At 41.7% G+C, this 18,639-nt stretch overlaps 1 protein-coding gene across 1 annotated transcript in view; it reads right to left on the minus strand.

Moving 5' to 3' along the window:
* LOC138059180 (dynein beta chain, ciliary-like) overlaps nucleotides 1-18,639 on the minus strand; it is a 65,746-nt gene that overhangs the window by 21,835 nt on the left and 25,272 nt on the right. The window contains exons 22-43 of the mRNA XM_068904723.1: nucleotides 18,330-18,554; nucleotides 17,745-17,836; nucleotides 15,983-16,109; nucleotides 15,417-15,569; nucleotides 14,735-14,968; nucleotides 13,840-14,289; nucleotides 12,543-12,805; nucleotides 11,019-11,157; nucleotides 9,799-10,047; nucleotides 8,896-9,145; nucleotides 8,474-8,601; nucleotides 7,858-8,006; nucleotides 6,796-7,078; nucleotides 5,954-6,127; nucleotides 5,343-5,651; nucleotides 5,024-5,191; nucleotides 4,371-4,532; nucleotides 4,168-4,245; nucleotides 3,540-3,701; nucleotides 1,519-1,712; nucleotides 1,045-1,207; nucleotides 56-322 (exon numbers count right to left, since the gene is read on the minus strand). Of these exons, the coding sequence (XP_068760824.1) occupies nucleotides 56-322; nucleotides 1,045-1,207; nucleotides 1,519-1,712; nucleotides 3,540-3,701; nucleotides 4,168-4,245; nucleotides 4,371-4,532; nucleotides 5,024-5,191; nucleotides 5,343-5,651; nucleotides 5,954-6,127; nucleotides 6,796-7,078; nucleotides 7,858-8,006; nucleotides 8,474-8,601; nucleotides 8,896-9,145; nucleotides 9,799-10,047; nucleotides 11,019-11,157; nucleotides 12,543-12,805; nucleotides 13,840-14,289; nucleotides 14,735-14,968; nucleotides 15,417-15,569; nucleotides 15,983-16,109; nucleotides 17,745-17,836; nucleotides 18,330-18,554 (4,419 nt within the window). The remainder of the gene's footprint in view (nucleotides 1-55; nucleotides 323-1,044; nucleotides 1,208-1,518; nucleotides 1,713-3,539; nucleotides 3,702-4,167; nucleotides 4,246-4,370; nucleotides 4,533-5,023; nucleotides 5,192-5,342; nucleotides 5,652-5,953; nucleotides 6,128-6,795; nucleotides 7,079-7,857; nucleotides 8,007-8,473; nucleotides 8,602-8,895; nucleotides 9,146-9,798; nucleotides 10,048-11,018; nucleotides 11,158-12,542; nucleotides 12,806-13,839; nucleotides 14,290-14,734; nucleotides 14,969-15,416; nucleotides 15,570-15,982; nucleotides 16,110-17,744; nucleotides 17,837-18,329; nucleotides 18,555-18,639) is intronic.

An 18,639-nucleotide genomic window follows, 5' to 3' on the forward strand; every position in this document is an offset into this window, starting at 1 on the left:
ACAAATTTAAAGAAATTGTAAAGATGGTTCAGTTCGTTGCAACATCCTGTTTTACCTTCAAGTTTCGCCGCACTCTTTCAATGAAAAACATCCAGCAGTTTTCTCTGGTATCTTGGAGACCAGCACCCTTCACTTCATTTCTGACACCGGAAATGATGTTCTCCACTTCATCATCAGCAAACAGACCGGGGATTTCACCCGACGCCAACAGATCGTTGATCAACACAAGAAAACTCTCCTCGGGTACTTGTGCGTCGGTCAGCAAAAACACAGTGCCGATGTTTTTCAGTCCTGCCTTTGTGCACAAGTTTGCTAGATCAAGCTGGTGGGAGGATACAAAAGAAGTTTCAATACGCGTTTTCACAAAGTTATCACCCAACTCTAATTTGGATTCTAGGAAAGAATAAGTATTAGTAAACTTTGTTTGAAACACTGATTTGGTTGTATGGATGGCAGTTACTTGCTCTACTGACTATTGCGAGAAGTCTCACTTCAATCGGGAAGCCGCGATGCCTTTATCGCCCGTATCGATTTTATAGAACATGCTAGCTAGAAGGAGGAGCTCTCAGTCTTCCAAAACGGTAAGAACATCGTTGTGCTTGTGCTTAAGTTTGCGCTTGTGGTAAAGGCACTGTGTAAACCAAACTTTACCGCCACGAATAACCATACTTAACAAAACTTGACAACGGCGTATTATGTTGATTAAAGGAGCCTTCAAGGATTGATCAGGTAATAAGCTCTGTACACGACTGTGAAAATAGGCCGACATGGGTTAAATTTTCAAAACGATTCTAAAAGAAGAGAGCTTAGCTGTCAGCCATGGAAATCTCCCTTAAATTACAGATTTTAAGGGATGGGGTGGGGGGGGGGGAGGAGACCATTTCAATCAATGATGACCCCAGGATACTAGGAAAAAATCTCTAATGCTTGGATGCTCTTTTTATAGTCAGGCTTATTTTTTTTATTCAGTCGATTTTTGATATTCGTTACTTGTAATGATTTAGCCAAGGTCGTCTCTAGCGAGAAGGAACTTTCACCACACACCTTCAAGTCTGGAATGCCATATCCCTTCCTGAGTGTGATTTGGAAAACTTCCAGTGCACTGATAAAAGCGGCCAGACGAGCTAAACTCTGTTTACCGCTGCCACCAACACCAACTAACAAAGCGTTACCACGTGGGGACTCCAAGATACGGTTAATACGGCAACTACAAAATACAAAAAGCAAGAAACCATATAAATCAGAAAACAATAACCTGGTTAGGACACCCACATATTACGTAAAATGTAACATTTTGCTCAAAGGTTTTTAGCTAAGACCGTATTTCAAATAAAAGCGGATCGAACGTTGAATTTTTTGGGAGGATAGGGGGACGTTAAAAGTGCCGCAGAATAGAGCTCAGCTCTCAGGTACGAAACCACCGGACCGATGGATAAGTTTAAAACCATCGAAGGCGTCCAAATCGGAAGTCGCTGTCATGAAAATTAGCAAACATTCAGACGATACTTGGTCACTTACACGTGCTGCATAGCGTCGTCAAAAAGCACAAGATTCATGACCGCATTCACTTCATTGTAGTTCTCTAGTGCTTCGGTGAGAAGTTTGTTTAATGATTCCCAGCCCTGTACAGCTAAGTATTTCGGCTCTCCAATTCCGGTTGCAAAGTGACAGTACATGTTTGGCTTGGCATACAGAGTCTCTTCTTCAAAGTCCTGTTATGAAAAACAGGATGAATCTATCAGTGAGTAACAATGTAACGCATGGGGTGAAACTTATCATCTTCCCATTACATAACATTTACTTTGAGGGGTGTAATGTAAGCACTCTTCCAGTTCAATTTATGAAAAAGGGCCATAAAATGAACTAAAAACAACATGTCACCGTAATGTCCCATAAGACCGCGAGAAACCGAGATAAGTAATTTATCTATGAAGTATCTTGATCTTTACATCAAGCAACAAGAAACAACTCGAACTTTTAATTTCGTGGGTCGTACTGTAGAATGGGATGCTAGTCCATCGCAGGGTTGTACACAAACGGTTTAATGGTCACTTAAATCCGTTCGTGTTGGCCTGTAGCTCCATACACGCGCGCACTCGAATGAGCGGGTGACACATGCGTAAATGCTGATCTTGTAACCCCCTAATTTTTCCTGATTTTGCAACTTTACTCGTTTATATCTCTGCTTCCGGACGGTGAATTTTTTTCATTTTTTGCATGTTAGCTTAGATTAATTTAAAACGTTTGTCTTTCACATTTAAAAAAATTCTGTATCTATGATGGGTACTTAATACCCTCGCCAAATTTCGTCTTGATATGATTGCCCTAACTGTATCTAAGGACAGAGTATGATTGTTTGTTTGAAAAAAGGAGAAACTATTTCGAGCCTTCTTAAAATAATTTTTTAACGTTTAGACATAGTTTGATGCTACTCCGGTTTGAATAAATTTCAATGTAGCTTCGAAAGTCACTACTCAAAGACCCAACGTTTCGACACTCCTGTCTAGTGTCTTCATCAGAGGTGTTCCAATCTTGAAGAGGCTTTGTCACGTTAATTTATGGTGTTTAGGGGGAAATCTTTCGTTAATCGGGATTTAATACTCTAAAATGGTAATGTTGAATTCCTTTACTGATAAAATTATCGTTACATTACAAACAAGATGATTTCGAGCAAAAACGACTCTTATCCAGGCGATTTGCCATACAAGTGAAAAACGTCAGCCCTACTTTTTTTCAAGATTGCCCAAATACAATCTGTTTCAATCTTGTCCATTCGTGTCCATCCATACTTTTCTTTCCTTTTGCTGTATTTCTTTGGTTGTTCAACAGTTTTAAGTGGTTTTTGGGGCATCTTGGGTGTCATGTTATTACATCATTTTGCGTGACATGGCCCCTTTAAGAATTTTTGATGTTGTTTATTGCGGCACAAAAGTATGAAAATCGCAAATTTTCCCAAACTTTATGAGTAATTGTTGCACAATGTCACGGAAAATTCGTATGTGTAATCAAATGGCGACAAGTGAAATTAGGAAATTATTTCACGCGCGTTTTGTCAAAATTCTGATAATTTAAGGCGAGGGAAATTACCAGAATTTTGACAAAACGCAAGTGAAATTACTTCCTAATTTCACGAGAAAACCATTTGATTACCTTTTAATGTCGTGGGTGACAAATTACGCTCACAACCGTAATTGTAAAATCGCTCGAGTACTTTATCCAACTGCTCGGGAAGAATCATCTCCAGGTTTTTCTCAAGGCTATTTTCGTCACACCACTTCTCAAAAACTCTCACCCAGTTAATTGTGCTCTTTCACGTATTTAAATTTTCTGCCGCTTCTTTTAATTTCGTAACTTCTTCAATGGTCACTGTCTTAAATCTAGACGGCACCTTGGCTCTGATCGAGATACAAGAGATGTTACCATAGCAATTTTGTAATTTCACATGTGAAATTATAAATTAACGCTGAAATTTCGCGCCTAAATTAAGGAGTAATTTGCCACCCATGATATTAAAAACGCTAATATCCTGTTAAACAAACCTCGAAAACTTTCTTGGTAATATCTGCCTGAATTCTATCGTAGTTCTCCATGTCTTTTTCGTCCACAAGTTTGTCTCTGTAAACGCGATCACACTCGTGCATCCACAACCTCACCAAGTCCATCGGACTCTTAATACACTCTGCCGTTGAAAACAGGATTCCCTGCAGAATATATCGCACAGTGTCATTGGAGCAAAAAGAACGACAAAGTGACCAATGAAAGATCGCAGCACAGCCAAAGAACGGTTCATGCCAAGCGCGGGAAGAGATAAGATTAGTGAGAAAAACAGCGGGAAAAATGCGATAGGTGCAGAGGGCAGAAAAAACAAGAAAGCCTATTAAAGAAAATCAGTTGGCAACCGACGCAAAGGGCGGGAAAATAAGCAATTGGTGTAAAAGGCGCAAAAAAGTATATCCGGTGGAAAACGAAAGCACTAAGTGGAACCAAGGCGGGGAAGCGTTTATTAGACGCAAAAACACTGGAAATTGATAAACAAAATTATGATAAGATAATTTTTAAAATCTTGTGATTAATGATTTGACTGATTGAGTCACTGTGTCAGAGGAGGTTGAATGAAACACAAAACTAATACCAAAATTGCAAAAATTACAAAAAAAGAAAACAAACCTGGAAGATGTTGGACAAGTCTCGAAGGTTGAAAACATAGTGAAATTTGACCGCCGTGGGCAAGAACGTTGAAGTGACCTGATATCGATAGAAAATAAAAACAAGACTTTTTAAAAGCAATTTGAGTACTTTGGCGGCAAAAGAAAAAAACAACAAGGAAAAGGGTTCATGAAACCGGGAAGCTTTGAAACGACAATGTTTACCTTCTGATTCATGGAAAGGGCTGCTTCAACAAGTTTTTCCGCGCTTTTCTGTACAGATTGTGGCATACCAATAGCACTGATGTGTCCGCTCAAGATGCTCAAGTAAATAGTCTTAAGGGCATCCATCCCGGGAAAACTGATGGCAAATACCGCAAAATGGCGCTAAGGAAAGATAAAGTTAAACAAAGTAATCAGTTTCAAAAGCTGTGTTTTGAATCAATTTCTAAAACCTCCACTCCAAACGTGAAAGAGTGAAAGCCGTTTAAGTGCAAGTCAATGTTGTTTTTCCAGTTCAGGCTCTTCAGAAAAGCTTCGGTGGATTTTCGTATTGACAACGATTACATTTTGAATTGACATTTTTATTGCCGTTGCCGTTGCCGTTGCCGCTGCTTGAGGTCCCTATAAATCGTTGGACACGGGAAGTTAACGGTCCGTAAGATTGATTGTGTCTTTTGGCAATTTCAAAGCCCATTGTTGACGCTCATTTACCATGCGCGTGCATTTAGCGTCGCAATCCCACATCATGTCGTACAATGCGAGCGCGCGCGCAGGTGGAAAAATGGCAAACATTTTAACCTCGGTTGTTATTTAAACCCGGGTTATCATTAATCGGCATTCAAAAAACACTAGCTCCTGGGCATCTTACTACAAACCTGTAGACGTGGATTGATGGTGAAGCTTCCGGCTGTTGGGTTCATGCAAGCAACATACTGGCAGTTATGTACTTCCTTTAAACTGAGCTTGGCTCGATCGTACCAGTGATTGTAGTCCAAGTGTTGTCTGATTAGAGTGTGAGGCTGCACTGTGCCGTATGTGTCAACCTAAAACAACACAACATCAACATTAACTTTTCCCAAACTCGCTTGCTTCGTATATCAATACTGAATCTTTACATCATCCAAGGCATAGATCGCAGAAATAAAATGCGATTGGAATGACTCGCAAATTGTTAATTAGTAACAATGAACCTACCATAGGCATGTTCATGTCGTCGATAAAATAAATTAGCTTTTTGGTGCCGGGAGGCCCAAAGTTGCGACCAGCTTTCTTTTCCAAGGGCTTTTCCAATACAGCCTGCAGCATAGCGGATGTAGTGTAGTAGTTGAAAGGCACATTAGTCACCATGACATTATCAGGGTCCATTGCTGCGAATTTGTCTCCCACCAACACGGTTTTACCCGTGCCCGCGCTCCCGACAAGCATGATTGGCCTGCGTTTCTCCATTAAAAGGTCCATGAAGTAGCGCACACGAATGGTTTCTTGAGTGTGCACGAGAACGGCCTAGAATCAAGGAGAGAGAAATGATTGAAAACTAAACTTGTAACTAAGCGAGGACTGGAGCCCGTTTCAAACGTTGAACTTGACATGTGCCGAATCTAATGCAAACGAGCGAAAACAATAGATTTTTCTCATTTGCATTAGATTCGGCACATGTAAAGTTCGACGTCTGAAACGGGCCTTAAGCTATTTAATACAAAGGCTAGAAGTTCGGCCAAAAGCCTATTACTCTGGCACTCAAATAGGCTAGTTCAGTTTCACCCCTCATGCCATTTTATGAGCTGACACCAAAAATAAATATCTACCTGTAAAGGCATCTCGGAGTCCAGTACGAACTTGGGAACTTTCTCTGTCCACGGAACAAACTTGTGGGTCTCCGAATCAATGAAGTAGTCAAACACGGTTCCAGCAGAAGGAAACTTGATGGTCTTGAATTCAGTTACCCACCACTTAGAGAATTCCACTCGGTAATCGACAAGCTGTCAAACGAAAGCATGGATACCTTATTTTGGCTAGCAAAGTTACGTTATGGTGAAAGCCGACGCGAATGGAGTTGTTTGGTTTTACACTCTGTTCTTGGAGGTTATTGTCCAAATTCACCGTTGGGGTATTTGAGTTGACTTGATTATTTTGTCTTCTGGGCCCAGTTGTTCGAAGGGTGGATAGCGCTATCCACTGGATAACTCAATTGGTTTTGTTAGTGTTTATCCGGTGGATAGCGTTATCCACCCTTAGAACAACCGAGGCCTGGATTAGTTGGCTGGCTCATTCATTAAATTAATTAACTGTACACTCTTCCAACTTTTGTAAAGTCGTTTGCAAAGCGTCTGATATTTTCATTTTATAACGCTCGCTTGCACACTTTGATGGATCTTTTGATTATATTGTCTATTCCGCACTAGTTGTCTTCGTTAATGCATCACAGTTTTTCTTAGATTTCTTAAAATCAATTTAACTTGCAATTTTACGGAATGCAACAATAACAGCGCACTTTTCCAATGTCAAAAAGGTAGGAATAATATCTTATTCCAAACAGGACCTTTTAATTTTTTTTGTCTGCCCTCAAACTTGCTCTTCGAAAAAGTGCCTGTTTTAGGATTTTTTATATGTTAAAAGACAGAGCTAAAGTGCGTCATCGCATACAAACCTGATCCTGGAACATAGCTCCACCAAAGGCCCAGACTGCCGCAAACACGAAATAGAGCTCATAAAGCTCCTTGTTACAATCTGGTGGAGTGTTAGTGGGATTCAGAAGGCACTCTAATAGGTAACACAGGGTTGTTACCATGGTAATATCAGGAACAGGCGTGATCTTCTTAAAGCGACCTCGCAGCGTGTCAAGACAGATGGGAACGTACTTGTCAAACAGGATTTGCAAGTTGGCTTTCTCGGATTGGACTTCGCGAGTGTCAATCCAACTCGATACGTATCTAATGGCAGAAAAACATGTCACTTTCAGACATTAGAGACATTTTTCCAATCTCGTCCATAAATACATACCCTGGTCCCAGAGGATTTTTTTATTGATCTCCACGAGAGCCGCGAAACGGCGAGAAGAGAGAAACCTCTGGTTACCTTGGACTTGGAATCACCCGTTCCCTCGGTATATTACCAATCAAACGAACCAATCATATTGATTTGCGTGCTTGTAAAAATATCAACCAATCCGAGAGTGAGGGTCAGATCCTGACCCTGACCTCTGCATGAAAGTGAGATTCAAGTCCAAGGTGACCAGAGGCTTTTCACTTCTCGCCGCTTCACGGCTCTCTCGCGGCTGAAGAAAAACCTCTGGTCACGAATACACGATGTTACGTGAACTATATAAATGGAGTACGACAAAACGGTATTGTGTAACAACGTCTCAAAGGTAATACAGACGACTTGGGAAACAGATCTGTATTGTTTCTGTTTACTTTAAAAAATAATAATCAAAATTCAGATATCCCGAGGGCAGACTGAGGACTGATATATTACTGTGGCTGGCAAGATTAAGTCTAAGAGGACTGAGCGTCTCTCCTATGTAACTTTTATTTTCTCTTGTAAACACACATGGTTTCTGGGTTAGGATCAAATGCTTCAGAAGTACACATGTCTGGCCGATTAGTTTTAAGTCAATTCCAAGGGTCGCCGTAATTGCTGCCTACTACCTCCTTTGATAACCGAAACAGAGAAAATAAAAGCTAAAGAACTTGTAGGTACGTGTACTCACGGATTCCAGCCGACATCAGCATAGTTGAGAAACAGAATTCCCGCACGAGACACAGTAGCTGGCGTGGCTGTCTTCAGATGACCGATTTCAAATAATAATCTCATGGATGGAGTCAGAGGAACACGCTCATTACTGGCCAATGTCAAAACCTGTGAACAACAAGGTCATCCTGAGCTTCGGCGGGCTTACGACTTGTTGCGAGGAATCTCGCGAGGCTTTAGTTAAGTTACGAGCTTCACTCCATTTTACGTGAAACGTGAAGCGGCAAGTCGACGTTTGCCGTTTCACGGTAAACGTGATGCTAAATCTCTCTAATGCCTGGGTCCCGTTTCTCGAAAGTCCCGAAAACGTTTCGGGCTCGAAAAGCCATTTGTTTTCAAGGCAACGAAAAGCAAAATGACTGTGAAGTTTGACGACTTAAATCCTCTTCGTTCTTGAGATACAAGGGGAATTGTGTTACCCTAAAATGGCCCGTAAACTTTCGGGACTTTCGAGAAACGGGGCCCTGGTCCGCGTCCCTCGCGCATCACGGCTAAGGCAATCTAGTATCTTGAGCACTCGCTGAAAATTTCTCAAAAAATCTCACGGTGTTCTGTTCTTAGCGGGTTTGCATTACCTTATTGTCATCCGTGACCGTGTTTAATGACTCGATCCACATTGGATCAATGTCACCATCGAGTACAATCCACTTCGGGCTGTCATTGTTGATTGATGCCAAATCTCGCATGATAGTGGAAAACAGACCTGAAAAAGCGTAAGGAAAGTTAATCAGTCGTCACCTTATTTTTGTAACTATAGGAGTATGTATATGACGCCATGTTGGCCAAGACGGGTTACCAATACCCGTATTGACAAGGCAATATTTCGTCCCAGATAGAGCTGAGATATCCTAATTTGGGAGTGTTTGGCTGTGTACTATATTCTAATAGCTAAAAAATACAGCATAGCTCTTGGCTTTCATCTCTAAAGCGTCAGTTATTGAGGGCCAAGTGGCAGAAGAACTTGGAATTTAAATATCCGTCATAAACAATTACTCACCGTCCTTCCATTCCCTGGTAGCAGGGTTTATAAATCCAAACAGTTCATCAGCTGTCACAGCCTTGGGGTTAATATCATGCAGAAGTGGTTTTCTCTTCTGGTTCTGGTAAGTCTTGTTCAGTGTCTTGATAACCTGTGTTTTACCAGTTCCAGCTGGACCAAGAACAAACACTGAATGTCTGACGGCCAATAATTCTTCCAACTGAACAATTTTGAGGATGAAACTGTCCTCAGTTTGAAGTTTAAGATCCTGGAGAAAATTGCACAGGTAATCAAGTTTATATTTGAGTTTCTTATTCCAAGTAAAAAGTGTTACGTAAACATAATATGGCGACCAATAATCGCACACACCTATTCCTTGCCGGAGGGAAACGTTTTCTTTGAGGGGAGGGGGGAGTGAGTGAGACTGATTATCTGAGTAGGCCAGGGTTGTGTGGGTGAACTGCTACCGTTCAGAGAGTTTTTCTAGGTCACCAGAAAGTATGAACTTTTATTTGTTTAATTCAAATTGAAATGTAAAATTAAATTGAACAACCGGAGAGGCACAGTCAAAACCTAGGTGTTCAGTAAGTCTTAAAAGAAGCGGTAAAAACGGCATATAAAGTCTTCCCTCTTATGATTTGGGCTTTTGACATTTCCATAATGAAATAACTGAAACGTTCAAAAAAAGAAGTTGAAAGTGCCACACCAAAGAGAAAGGCAATACTCAAGTCTCTTGTTTCACTCTAATCATTGTTCTGTAATTTGGATGCAAAGTAATTACAATATCACTCATTGATACTTGTATCAGATCTGGAGATTAACAATGGCTCACTTGCTCCACACAATTGGAATATATTTAGTTATAACTACATTAACTAGAAGAGTTTCGTCGGGACTTGATCAACAAAAAGTTATTCTCACCAGGGCAGACTTTTTCACCAATGCTTCAAAGTCCATGTCACGTTTTCTTGGTACATCAAGAGCAGGAAATAAATCACCAATCAGACCCATAAAAACAGGAACATCATCCGTGACAATCTTGGGGATGTTAAAGTCACGCAATGCGCGCATCAGTACTTGGTCTTCAGGACGCTCCCGATCGCTTCGCTTCAGCGAGCCAGCAACGACCAATACGGACTTGATCGCACGGAGACCCCAGTCATAATGGTCCTGAAATGGAGTTTTGCCGACATTATTTTTCACAGATCTTTTAACGTGTAAGAATGAATTCCACACAGTGAGCGGCTTTAAAACCCGAAGCAAAATTCGTTTGGCCAATCACAGCAGACACAGACAATCGATTGCGTTTACCACACTTGAAGCCGGACAGAGGAGATAATGGTAGGAGAAAATCACAGTTGGTTTGAACTAATTTACATTTGTTACTACAGTATTGGAAAAAAATGTTACAAATACAAAACTAAGGCAGTCTTCGAATTACTTCATAACTCAATTGAAAATCTCTCTGTATGCCAAGCCCACCATGCAAAGCCACTGAAATGTCTCAGTTTCAGCAAATTACTTGCAATATTCAGTTCCGTAATTTGATAACTAAGATCCCAGGGCTATAATCAGATCCATATCATAAAAATTTACTCAACGTGCCCTGGTGCCCGATTCTTGAAAGTTCCGAAACTTGGGAGGCCTTTTTTTCGGGTGTCATAATTCCCTCTGTATCTTAAGACCGGAGAGGTTTTCTATAGTCTATTAGTCATTAAACTCCAAAATCACTTTGTTATCTTGAAATCCTGCCGAAAGAGAAAGCCTATCAAAAATGGCTTTTTTGGCCCGAAAAGTGTTCGGGACTTTCGAGAAACGGGCCCCAAGAGAGGTCGATTGAGACTCGTGTGCCTATTAAAGGGTAGAATAATGACAGAATGAGGTGAAGTGAAGTGACTGAAGGAACGGATACTTCATCAAGTTTAGGCTAAAACAGTAGCTTGTGCAAATGTAGCCTACGTTGCAAGTGTTTCATAGCAACGGGTTTCATGGCAAGACCTAGGGACGAGATTTTCGCTGTTTTGGCAGAGCAAAAAATGGGCCGAGAACAAAACTTTCAGAGTGGGGAGAGGGGAAGAGGAAGGAAGGTAGATTTTGGTAACCAACGGCTGGTCGTTGTTTAGGCAATGCTACGGCATTACCTGTTTGGAAAGAAGCTCTTTACATAGTGAGTACAAAGTGATAAACTTCCTGGCAAGCGCTCGGGCATCCACAAAACCTTCAGCCACCAACATGATTTCACAAATCAGCTCGAAGTCAGGCACCACCATAGCACAAGGCCTAAAACACAAAACAAAAAACACCTGTCAACATTCTACTTTCCTCTGTCGGGGCATTTCAAGCCTGACACTTATCTCATCTATGACGTTTGAATCGATCCGCATTAACAACGGTCAGCAGAAACAAACTATTCTGACACGATTTGTGTTATCCCTCCTTTCACAAAAATTTGCACTGATAGGAATTTCGCATCAGACGTATTTCATCATCAGTAATGCCCGGTAAACTGCGAACTCCACTTGATGAGTCTGAGATGGCATCTCAAATCCTCCAATTCAGAATGGAGCTGATTTTAAGTCCCAAACCGGAAGTTGAGTCTAGTTCTCATATTCTAATTTCCTGTTTTTGAAATATGAAATCAAGGACATGAAGACAAGATAAAAAAGGTAACAGCGCATTCTAAAGAAAAAGCACTCTGTGCAGTTGCGAAAGAAGTCTAATAAAAATTCAGGCATGAGTGGGATCTAAACCTTTGACCATGGGATTAACGGTCATCACTTCTTGCCATCCCTCAAACTGACATTTCCCTTTTTATTCAACTTATACGACGTACAGTCTACTTTAGACTTCAAATCTACTTCAACGAAACAAAGATTTTAAACATGCTGAGAAGATTCACGATAGGCGAGGCAAAGAGTTGAACCCGGATCGATGGCTTCACCTTGAAGTTTCCGATATCCACTAGACTAACGAGACAACCTCCAGGAAAATCGATTTTTTTAGACTATTGAAATAGTAGTACCCAGCAAAACAATTGAAAGTTAACCGTCTTCAACGGGGTTTTTAGACCTAAATACTGTAGATCAGCGCGGTATAGCTTAGAAACGCTATTTCTTGTTGAACTAAAGCTGTAATTCTGCCTGTTTTCATTCTTTTTAAAGCGGTAAGCTTGTCAATATTAACATGGGATATTGGGTCGTGTAATTGTTACGAAATGTCCAATGTCAGTTTGAGGGATGGAAATTAGTGTTGACCGAGATTAACAGTAAATAGTAGCGCACAGTGCTCTCCAATATAAGCCATGAAGCCACCTGGGAGTTGGCCACATACACTGTACAAGTTGATTTTCTGTCCCGTACGAAGTCAATGTATGTATGTCTGTATGTATGTAATCAAGTCGCTACGTTCACTATAATTATCTAAAAAACATCAATAATCTCCACTCCGCAAGTCAAATACATGATATAGACAACCCTTTTTCCCGAATAAATTTGTTTTTAGGAACAGGTTTTCCCCTTGACGCTGAGATAGCTCTGTTTTGATTGGCGTTTACAGCAGTGCATAACGGTTGACTCCCAAGCCAAGTATGGGAGATATGAGGCCCTTCATAAGCTCCTGGCTAACAAGCATATTCTAAATGCAAAAGTACAAGAAGATTACATTACCGGAATAAGGCTTTGAGATTTTCCGGCAGCTCTGTCCTGCCGGCATATCCAGGGTTCATGGTGATGAAAAGTCCAACAGTAGGCACAAGGGAAATTTCCTCTCCTTGGAAGATGAAGCGCTTTTTCTTGTCTTTGATTGCGTCTTGAATTGACTTGACCTGCACTGCGACCACGGACAACACCTCAACTGAGATGCGGTTAAACTCATCAAAACAGCCCCAGGCCCCCGTCTGTGCCAGTCCTTTGTAGATGTTACCAATGGACTGAAAAGAGGGCGTAACCAAATTTACGTGAGTACAACTATGATGCGCCTAAATGAAATTTAGAGTGGTAAAGAAAGAGAATGTACGCCAATATACCCAGGGGTTTTGTTATGCTGCACATCGTGACTCCTAGTATTCAAGAGTTGAGGGGGGTATTTGTCGCATTAGGGATTTGCCCGCATATTTAGTGTTTCTCCTCACTCCTTTCTTCCCCCCGTCTTCCACGGTAAGCCGAAGGCCATGGCTGGGTCGCTAGGAATTTCCAGCCACGAGAACAGTCTCTCTCTTGGCTCTGGCAAGCAATGGAAGGTCCAAAATGTATCAGTCATCCAACTTCAACTTAGTAACGCAGGTGTTTATTTATTCAAAAATTTGGTTTTATCAACGGAGTTGATAATGTAAATTGGCCACCGTACAGAGATTTAGCTTTTAGAATCTCTGTACGGTGACCAATTTACATTATCAACTCCGTTGATAAAACCAAATTTTTGTATACTACTTCCCCACCGACGCAGCACCACAGTTTCTTTAGAAACTACCCCTTCATTCATTTGTTTATTTATTCATTTAGTTATTTATTTTGAAGTATACGTAATGTTCATATTAATAAAAAGCACGAGATGAAGACTTCAATGAAATGTTTCCTTTTCATCTAAGCTCACTCTCAAGACAATTAAATTCATCTTAACTGTAAAGTTTTCCACAGTCAGGATCCCTCTGAGGGGGAAACAAGGCTGGACGCGACAAAAGTGTTGGAAATCGCAATTCTCTATTTTCTCAAATCCCACAATGCATCTTGTTTACCCCTCAAAATCTTGCATAATCATTGTTTTCGATTTCTCTTGGGACAAGAAGATGTCCCAAGAGAAATCGAAAACAATGCCTAGGCAGATTGTTGCGGGGTAAACAAGGTATATTATGGGATTTGAGAAAGTAGAGAATGGAGTTCATAGACGATGCGCTAATGTCACTATTCATCAATATCCCTTTACGTATCACTGAAACAACAGACCACTAAGAAAGCAATATCATACCTTGTAGTCCATCTGTTCAGAGCAGTTAAACACGTATACCATAATCCCAAGTGCTCGTCCCAGATCCTTAGTTGTCTCGGTTTTTCCAGTCCCTGCAGGACCTGCCGGTGCACCGCTCATGGTCAGATGAAGAGACTGGGTCAAAGTGATGTAACACCTATCGGTGAGCGGAGTGATCACCAGACGAGGCGTGTTGCCGAGATATTCGTACGAATATTTGAACTGTGCGTCACAGATGTTAGCAAAGCAGTGGCCACCCTGATCGTCCCAGCGATGTCTGAGCTGGCTAAGCCACAGGAAAGCTTGAGCATTTTCAACTTTCTGCTGGATAAGCTTAGCAACAACGTCACGAGCGTGCACGTCAATTGTACAGATGGTCATGATCTTCTGTCTGTCACCTTTGGTCAGCTCACCAATCAACATGTTGATAAGCGTTGTTAACTGGGAAACCTGATGGCCAACCAAAAAATCCCAAGTTACAATTACATCCTTTGAGTGGCCGTAAACTGAACACCGTAATTGTTATAAAATGACTATAAAATCTATAAAAACGTCTTGACATTTGAACGTTTCCAAAAGTTACTCTAACAAAGTTTTTGGCGGACCCAGGGAAAAATCGCTCTTATTCAGCAGTAAAACTCGGAAACACAAAAAATTAAAACCAAAATGCCACGCTTACGATCAACACGAAGACTGACCCTCCGGCTACCCAAGCTAAGCCTTAGTTTAGAAGATTCTCTTTTGGGACCGCCTTTGTCACTGACTGCATCACTGAGTAATCCAATGATTTCCAATTAACTTTGCTATGTACGCAAGTAAGAATTTATATGAATGGCCAAATAGATCTTACGCTCATGCTGTAGTCTGCATACTTAGAAAGACAACTGAATCGTACCTGCTTCTTGTAATAATCCTTTAGAGCGTTTTCATATCCCTCCTCCAGTCTCCCAAACGCCAACACAACTTCTGTTGTCCACCAGATCTGAGTTCCACAGAGAGCAACCTGGGCCGGGTAGTCAAAGAGCCACTGGTCACGTGGTTTTTCTTCATACGATACCACAGCCTCCGACAGCTGATGGCGCACTGTGGATCGCATGGCGTCCATCACTCGGTTTAGCCAAACCTCGACCTACAAAAATCACAACGTTAGGTTTTACAGAGATCAAAGGACGCGGCAAGTGAGATCTCTTCTCTAAGGAGGCGACGGCGAACTGCGTTTGTGTGACTCAAAAAATGTCGCTGTTTGCCCGGGGCTATAAAATTTATGAAGCCTCCAATACCTCTACATTTTTGCGACGAAGATTATGGCGACTAAGACCACAAAGCCGTAACTGTGGTGAACCCAAGAGTTAAGAGTCCTACTGTGCTTACTCCACGCAAAAACCAAGAAAGCAACTAGTTCCACTTGACAAAAGAATTCTAAAAATTTAAACCGGTAATTTTTGTTGAAAAGAAAGCGGTCCTATTCTTTTGATGCATTTCCGTTCTCCTGAACTCCCGGCGTTGTTGCCTAAGCTGCTCGGTAAAAAAAAAAAAATTACGAGAGTTTCGTTAGGAAAGCGATGCACGCAATTTACCTGTCCAGAACAATCACAGGTCTTGTCGAAGTCAACATACTCTCCTTCCTTGCTGTACAAGCCGAGGGCTTCTTTTGTCGGATTACCATCATCATCATCTTTGAACTTGAGTTTCGCCATGTTGTCGAACAACTTGGACAAATGGCGGCAGACCTATCAAACAGAAGAAAACGGACCCGTTACGCAAAGAGTTGTTTATCGTCTCTTTTGTCAGGGATGTAAAAACGAAGGGAAAAACAAGAGAGAAGACTGATAAGACCTTCAAAGGCGAAGATGCAATTTTTCGTTTAGTTCACAAGCAGAAATTTTGGATGAGGTTGGCACTCTCTTATTAAGGCTTTAAATTGTATTTGAAAGTAATTAGCAAAATATAGTTCGACAACAGTCCCATTATTTTTTCGGCCCCGGGTTGGGATCCTCTAATCGCCTGAAACCCTTATCAGAAAACAAATGGCACAAGAATAACTACACCCCCCACCCACCCCCCCTCCCCATTTCCCCTTTCCGGTAAGTTTCTTGCGTCCTCAATGTGACTACTATGCAATTAATCTTGTGTTACTTCTTACCTCCACTGGCTGATTGCCCTTTGAAAGAATATCCAGTAGATCTGCTGATGACACGAAGTAAAAGCGCGGGAAAGCGAGACGCTTGGTCTCCAGATACTCGGCCAAGGCTTTCTCGCACAGTGACAATCTGCAACAAACGGTTTCAAAGATGTCACGGGGCTCTTACGCAACTTTTGAAATTTAAAACGAATACATTCTTAGATGATCTTATCGATGTTAACTGAAGCCTGTAATTCAAAGTGAGCGGCCAAGTCTTGTTTATAAACACTAGTTTCAGTTATCAAATGTAGAAATAATACCACCATCATAAACACAACTTTGTTCCCTAATCTTTGCAAACACGTCAGTGGGTTATTTAACTTGCCACAATTTAGGCCTACCGTAAGTGTTAGTTCGGCCTGGGAATCGAATCCACGACGCCCCGCCTGCTGTGATAAGACGCCAGGCCATCAAGGCGGATTTTTAATTAAAGTTAAAGCACATGCACAATACTCTTGCCGCCTTGCTACCATGACGAGGAGGACTGCCGAGATTGGCGCACGGATATTTGGTAGCCTACGTGTAGCCGCACACTCCCCCCCCCCCCCAGAGAAAAACGCGAGGGTTTTTCTTTCGGGGGGAGGGTACGGCTACACGTAGGCTAATATTTGGTAATCCATTGACTAGATCGAAATAAATAGGCCACTTCGGAAAATACCATAAGACTCTTTGTTTGTCCCCCCAAATTTTGAATAAGCATTGTTTTTGTTTTCTCTTTGGACCATTGTAAGTCCCAAGTACAATGGTCCCAAGAGAAACTGGAAACAATGCTTATGCTAAATTTGGGGGGACAAACAAAGATTATTATAGTATTCTCCGAAGTGGCCTATTCAGGTTGACCACTGTAGAGAAGCCTGAAATGCTGACGTTTCCAGCCCTTGCCCTTTGTCAGAGCGAACTGAGGAAACATGACTCCGTCAGATTTAAATCAGAGTAACACTCAAAGCACGAGTTCTAAGTTCTGAGCACACGCAAATAGATGTGAAAGTGCAGTTTTTTCACTAATGAAAAAAAAAGACTGGATCGAGCCTACAAGTCCGGGGCCCTATTTTGTTGGGGCCACTTTCGCGCTCCGTAAAGGATTCGTATAGAAAGTGAAGTTATGGGTAAAAATGGAACCTCCTTCGATATTATGCCGAAAAAACTTTGAAAGTGGTTCATACAACATTGACAAATCGCTTTCCTCTCACTTTGAACTCTTACGTTGAGGACTCAAGGTGGACCCAACAAGATAGCCTTTTGCTTGGCGCCCGACCCAGTCTACTCTTTTTATATCATTGAGTTTCTTTTTCAAGTGCGTTTTCAGAAATGAAAACTCGTATTCAAAATCCAATCTTAAGATCACTAATGGGGACCTGTAGATCGGAGAACGAAGACGACTACGAGTAGGAGTTTTCCGTTCTGAGCATGCGCACTTCGAAAAATGTCGGCCTCCAAACCTTATGCACATGCTCAGTACGGAAAACTCCTACTCGTAGTCGTCCCCTTCCTCCGATCTAAAGGTCCCTAATGATGATGACGACGATAATGATGATGATGACGATAATGAAGATGATGGCAATAATGATGATGATGAAATATAAAAGGACAATGACAAAGCAAAATAACATTTCTTTGAGTGAAGAATTCTACTCTTGGTATGCAGTGATGTTCTTATCCATTCGTTTTTCGCGGTTACGTTTCATAACTATGTACATCATACATACATTCATCGCCCACTCACCTTTCTTGTAAGTTTTCCAGTTTCTCATACAGACCATCTCTGTTACAACAATTCACCACATTCGGGATTTCTGCGGCCTCCTTCATCAGTTCCTGTGATTGGTAAGAAGTTCTCTTTAGTACCTAACTGCTCAGCTCACGAGGTCGGACCGAAGGAGCTGTGCTGCCGGCTAGGCGCCCGGCCCCTGAACACGACCCATGTATGACCTCGAAGCACAGAACCACAGCCTGATGGAATAGGCCGGGAGTCGATTTTGAGTAGGGAGGGAAACCGGACTACCCTGAGAAAAACCCTCGGAGTCAGATTGAGATCAACTGAAACTCAGCCCACATACGACCCGAGCCAGAGTTGAACCCGGGTCACAGAGGTGGGAGGCACGGTTGATGACCACTAAACCATCCTAACTCCCCTGTTTTAGTGTAACAAATCATCCGAAATTGTAAAACATACAAAGGCAGAATATTGTGCGGGGATTTCTTTTAAACCAAATCTAGCCACCCTTGTCCCTTGTTTTTCATTCCCTCCCCTCTCCTCCCCCTGAAAAAGTAACTGATTATTGAATTCGTTCTCACAAAAAAACCTTACCTTGAAGTCAACATCGATGCCATCAAATCGTTTGGAGTCCTCGGGTAACTGGTTACGAATGTCTTCCGACCCGATGAAGATGCTTTCCAAGTGAGACCATGTACGTTGCACCTCAAACCAGATCGATATCACCGAATCTGATACCGATAGTTTCTTCTGCCACAATGATACCTCCTCCAAGAAATGCCCGATGTATTTGGATGTGATAAGATTTTGAAGTTGTACCTATAAAAAAGAGGATTTTTATGCCAACAGTATCTCCGTGATCCTGCTTTTCTCACGTAGCGTCGGGTACGCATTGCTGGTTAAA

Source organism: Montipora capricornis, chromosome 8, assembly GCF_036669925.1.
Source record: "Montipora capricornis isolate CH-2021 chromosome 8, ASM3666992v2, whole genome shotgun sequence".
Taxonomy (NCBI): Eukaryota; Metazoa; Cnidaria; class Anthozoa; order Scleractinia; family Acroporidae; genus Montipora; species Montipora capricornis.